Source organism: Typopeltis vanoorti, chromosome 18, assembly GCF_054136105.1.
Source record: "Typopeltis vanoorti isolate ZY-2024b chromosome 18, IOZ_Tvanoo_1.0, whole genome shotgun sequence".
NCBI classification, from domain to species: domain Eukaryota; kingdom Metazoa; phylum Arthropoda; class Arachnida; order Uropygi; family Thelyphonidae; genus Typopeltis; species Typopeltis vanoorti.
Window position 1 is genome coordinate 43424430 of NC_143566.1, and position 6000 is coordinate 43430429.

Sequence of the window (6000 nt, forward strand, 5' to 3'; positions counted from 1 at the left end):
AAAACCACATGGTCACTCTCTCCAACTGGTGGGAGAGATGTTATCTCACTTATTATCAGCTCTTCTGACATTATGGCCAAATCCAAATCTCGTGAACCTCTTGTTCCCTCTATTAGATTGCCTAAGACATTTATCCCTCAAGAATTCTAGAAATTCCATTCCCTTTTACTACATGCATTTTCCTCTTTCCAGCTTATACTGCTGTAGTTAAAATCTTCCATTAGTAAAATCTCCCACAAAATCCACATAAAATCTCCCATTTAGCATTAATGGTTATGTATACTATTATAAAAGCTTACCATTCCTCAAATCTTATAAGGTATTCTGTCACTCCCATAGTTGGCTAATTGCATACAGTCTAATTATCCAGTTAGACAATCTTTCTCTCAACATCTACAATTCCAAATCCCTATCTCTGGCTTCTTAGACCAAACTGGAAGAGAACATATAACCTTTATATCAGATCTTTCTTGCAGCTTGGTATGAGAAGAGAGAGATAGGTAGGTTAACAAATTATCCCAATAATCCTCATAAATTTGCCAACACACTTTTCTTAAACAGCTCTTACTCTAAACACAGTTGACATTAACATTCCTCTTCTTAACTATGACTGCAACCTTGTCCATGTTTTTTTTTTTTTTTTCAGATCACTCTTCCCTCGACCAATTTTAACTGCGAATCCTATGTTACAATAATAGTGCCCATTCAGGATTTCTATCCTCTGTTCCATGGTTTGATTACTGCTTCCTCTCTTCCGATCCAAGCGCTTTCTCTAATCAAATAACTAAAATTCTTCTAGGTGGGATCATCATCATTATCAAATTCCTGATATGTACCCGCAAGGGAATGTACAGTATATTATTATTCAGGACCTACATTGAGTCACAAGACTCACAATGAAAATCCTATTAATATTATGGTAGTACTACATAAAAAGGTTCCGTAATCACTTACGCTAATAACAATTTTCATCCAATTAATCTATCATCTGTCAAGACTGCAGGTTCGAATCCTGCCACGGGCATGGATGTTTGTAATTGTCTGTGAAAATACTAGTGATAGTGGTGGTGGGTAGTAGATGCTGTTGGTGTAGATGATGATGGTAGTTGAGGTTCGTTGTACTTGGTGGATTGGTGGAGATGGAGAGTTGTAGAGTAGGTGCCCTCCTTCAATGAGTCCAAGGAATCCTTGAAGGTGTCATGTAATAATAATAATAAAGCACTTCTTATGATATCACTCCACCTACATCTTTGTCTTTCTTTGGGTCTTTGAAAGCACTTGTTTTGATGATGACCATACACCTGAGATTAACTCTACTTACACCTTCCTGAATGCTAACAATGTCATGTCACTTCCTCGTACTATCGATGTCATCTGTTCACTCCTAATCTTTCTCAGAACTCTCATATTTGTGGTCTCAAGTCTTGGATCAATTGATACTTCTAACTTACCTCTCAGATCCATAAGTTAAGACTGCCAGCTAGTCTAGTATTTTATATAATTTCTCTTCTTGGTGGGATTAAGTGCCTTTATTCCCCATTCCATTCAAAATCCATGAATCAAAATCCTTGTCCTTGCACTACAGCCACTAACAACTGCTAAAAACATCAGCAAATCCAGGCTAACTTCATAAGGACCAAATCCACTATGCTCACCTCCTACTCAAATGGTGGTCAGGCCTGTCCCTTTGCCAAGGCTGTTGGACAAAATATCTTACTATGTTTCCATATCACTCACTTTTTCTCTCATTCTGATGGATTCTGATAAAGCAGACCGTTTGGCATCAGTCTTCTTCCTTAACTGTTGTTTTGACGAACAAGGCAAATTGCACAAATATTCCACAACAATCCATAGAATCTTTCAATAGAAACATGTTAGAAAAATAATCAAAGCCTTGAAATAATAATTCCTCAGGCTCAGATAGCATACCTCTAATAGTACTAAGAGCTTGTGCTTCAAGATTAACATACATCCTGTATTGTTTTTACAAGTTCTACCCATCTGGCATTTATTCAACAACACGGAAGCAACTTTTTATGCAACCTATTGTTAAAAAGAGAAATAAAAATCAGCCATTTAACTGCCATGCCACTGTCTTCACCTTAATACTATAGAGGTCATCATCAACAACAAGCTTCTTCATTATCTATAGAACCATCAATTAATTAGTGATTACTAATATGGATTCCACCATTCTCATTCCACCATGCACCACCTCACTATCCTTGCCCACCACTGGACACAGGCCATGAAATGATTTTGAAAATATTGTGCGGTCACTCGATATTTCAAGGCATTTGATCAAGTCACAGCTTTCTTTCCAAGCTACCATCTTATGATCTCCTTCCTATCCTTTGTGAATGACTACCAACTACCTCTCTGTTGTTCACTGCATCATGGTCGATCGTTCCCTCTCTTCCAATTTTTCCACAAATGCCAGAGTACCCCCCCCACACACACACAACTTTCACCTATGCACTTTTCCTATCTTCTCTCACTAACATTCAATCCCACTTATAGCTTTGCTGTTGACCATACATTCCATTCCTCTTCTTCAATCACAAAATCTAATACTATTCATATGAATCAACTTCAAGAACTTCAATGGCCAATACCTTAAACATTGATTATCTAGTCATTCACAAGTGGGATGATAACAATTTAGAAAATTTTAAAGCTACCAAAACACAGTCTTTCCTTACTTCCAAATAGAAGACCATATCTCACTCTCCATTACTTCTGATAGCATTCCATTCACCAAGATCCATTCTCTCTTCTTGACTGTCCTTTATATTTAGCCTATCCTAGCAAATGCATCATTTCCACAGTTCCTTTGAAGAGCCTTCCAAAAGCATGGTATCCTTTTTCATTCTAAACATTACTTGTCTTCTGCTCAACTCTTAATATTTTATAAATCCAAAATCCACCCAAATTTAAAATGTTGTTCTCACATTTGGGGGTGGCATAACAAAAACCTTCCTCAAATGTAGCCAAAAGGGAGCTATTAATTTATTAGTTGAACTCTCTCAATGATTCCTACCAATTGCATTCCCACAGATGCTATATTTCTGCATTATGTCTTTTATGCAGGTATGTTCGAGGAATTGCAATGAACAAGCCATCACAATTCACCACCTTTCTAATCATGTACAAAAATGGGCAACTTCTCAACATCCGAATACTGTTCAGCTCCAAATCAACCTTCTGTCATCTTCCTTCATTCCATCTACCTCTGTCCTTTGAAACAGTCTTCTCTATATTGTTTTTTCCAATGCATAAACCTCCAACTCTTCAAGAAACACATTAGCAGATTCCTTTCTTCTTCCTTTTTCTCTGCAATTACTTCAAACATACAGCACTGTCATGTTGTAAGTCTTGAGATTGCTCATGTATGGGGTTGATATTTTAAAAAAAAAAAAAATGCATCTTTTCCTGTTGTTTGTCATACATTTCGGCTAGGATAAGAGAAAGTATCATGACATTCCATAGATATGTAAGTTATATGATATCTATAATGAAATTATCAATGGTTATATCTGGTAAGTGAATTTTCCCTAAATTCATAACTCTCTTCTATTGTTGGCCGCATTGTATGTATATATTTATTTATAAGGCGCTTGTTTGAAATATTCTATAAAGAACTTATAGTGAAACAATTATACAATAATGGAATAATTAAAACGAGAAATCGAATTATTTAAACAGGTACCTACATCCATTAGCAATTCTCATTATTGACTTCCTATATCAAGTCGCAATGATCCACTGACTGTACATTAATGTGTACTATACATATTAATACCAACCACATAAAACGACTGGATTATCCATAATAGCAGAATAAAATAGGCTCACAGAAAGAAAACAAACTAAAGAGAGAAAAAAAAACAGCTGTAAAGCGCCACAAACAAAACATTAATTTGTAAACATTAAGTTTGACATATCGCAATATCAACCACTGACTCACCACAGCAATATTTACAAGCGCCATCTTTTTTCTAAATAACTTTCATATAAATTCATTCGATATAAAATGACTTCAGTAAATACAGAAAGCATGAAAAAAGAAGGGAAAATAGAAAGGCGTTAGCTGAAGTAGAAAGCAGGAATTTTTTCTAAATTACATACAAAAGTTATTTCAGTTCTTAAAAGTAAAATAATGATAAACAAACAGGAAAAGAGTATTTCCGAATGTGGATATAGAAGATTCCAAAAACTTCCATAGCGTTTTGTTTGCATTCGGCTTTAGGATTTCATACATAAACTCAAAATCAAAATATACTGTGTCTTCAATTATTGGGAGTAGTGGCGTTATTCTGATTTCTACCTCCTATGCTATGGCACAAATTTTCGGTTTAGAGAACTTAAGAAGACTCATTTGAAGCATTCTTCGATCGCCGAGACGCTTTAATTACAGCTCGGAGCTCTTGAACTTCTCTCTGCTTAAATCATCTCCAAATGGATGGCTCTCTCTCTCTCTCTCTCTCTCTCTCTCTCGCTTTCTGCAATTATCTCTCAATAAGTCATTTTCTTCCATTGTAGGAACGCTATAATGTGATATTAATGTTGCGATATGTCCTTAGTCCAAACCTTGCTAACTTAATCCGCAAACCATAATTTCCTTGTTTTCTTCTGTTTCCATAATGAAATTTCATGTACGGTAGTTATGCATTTGACTGAGACACAAAGCGAGAATAATTCTCCTTATGTTCCATTCACTTTTGAAGGAAGCGAAAATTCTCCACTCCAACTTTGGAAAATCGTCCAAAGCACATATTGATTTCCAGAAACGAATATCCACACGCTTCTCAAAAGTCCACAAACATATAGTTCAGGGCACTTAATAAGTATGGCGATCTTGTCTTCATATCAAAGCTTCAAGTATCTAAAATTCTATTATATATTTCGTTTGAAATATGAAACACGTTTATCTCAGATGTGTAATCATGCATAAAAGCTTCAAGGAGATGGTCAGCCATCTCTCTCTCTCTCTCTCTCTCTCTCTCTCTCTCTCTCTCTCTCTCTCTCTCTCCCTCTCTCTCTCTCTCTCTCTCAGCTAAACTTGCGCTATCTGGTCTTGGGTGTCGAAGATAGAAACTGCATATTACTACTTTCGCAGTGATAAAGAGGCAGTTGCAGCCTGAATGTTTTTTGACTCTGCTTGCAGAAGACTGAGATGTTTTTCTTCTGTATGGAGACAACCGCAGGTTAAGGCCGCCGTTTTCCTAGAAACTGATTGTTTTAGTGTTAATTAACGTCGTAGCATATCTACTTAGAATATGAATTCTTAGTAGATATGCTGAATTGTTGGTGTTAAGTAGCAGAACAGATTTTGAAGATCTTGTACGATATGGTAGGTACTAGTGACATAGTGTGTGGTGGAATGATACGGGATTGTCCAATAAAGTACTTTGGTAGCATTGTTGTATTAGAGGGCTATACATTTTGTTTATATTGCAGGGTGTAAGTCCCTCCCATGTATTGCTGGTTTTTGTCAAAAAGATAGGCACCGGATCTTTTATCGCAGGAGGCCTGAGCCCCTCTACCGTTATGCTATCAGGAATAGCAACTTGAAAAGCAGATTTCACATTGATTGTGCATATGCTCGGCCTCATTCCTACAGGGCCGCATTTATACTTTTGGAGGCAAGAGGCGCAACATCATTATGAGGCCCTCAAAAATAAGAATTTCTTTTAGTTTATTGAAAATAAAAGTCAACATTTCCATAATAACTCATTTTAATAACACAATTCAACATTGGTATATATATATTTGCATTTTTTTAATTTTTATACTTTTTTAAAAAAGTATAAAAATAAATCAGTTCAAATTTAAATAAAAAAATTAATAAGTAAAAGGTTTTTTTTCTGGCTTTGGTTTTAACAACTATATCTGTAATGTCATCATAATTGATCGAGTCCATTACATCTGATTCAATGCATAATAACGACAGGTCACTTGTTTTATTTTGGTGCAAGTTGCTTCTTAAATAATTTTTTA

General features: G+C 35.7%; 1 protein-coding gene across 4 annotated transcripts in view; it reads right to left on the reverse strand.

Annotated features, from left to right (window-relative positions):
• Positions 1–3948, reverse strand: part of CYLD (ubiquitin carboxyl-terminal hydrolase CYLD) — a 451655-nt gene extending 447707 nt beyond the window's left edge. For 3 of the 4 annotated variants that reach the window (XM_090407955.1, XM_090407951.1, XM_090407953.1), the window contains exon 1: positions 3714–3948. In XM_090407955.1, coding sequence (XP_090264081.1) covers positions 3714–3719 — 6 coding nt within the window. In that variant the 5' untranslated portion in view covers positions 3720–3948. Of the gene's footprint in view, positions 1–568; positions 660–3713 lie in introns of those variants that run through there. The other variant, XM_090407954.1, reaches the window with a different exon arrangement.
• Between the last annotated feature and the right edge of the window lie 2052 nt (positions 3949–6000).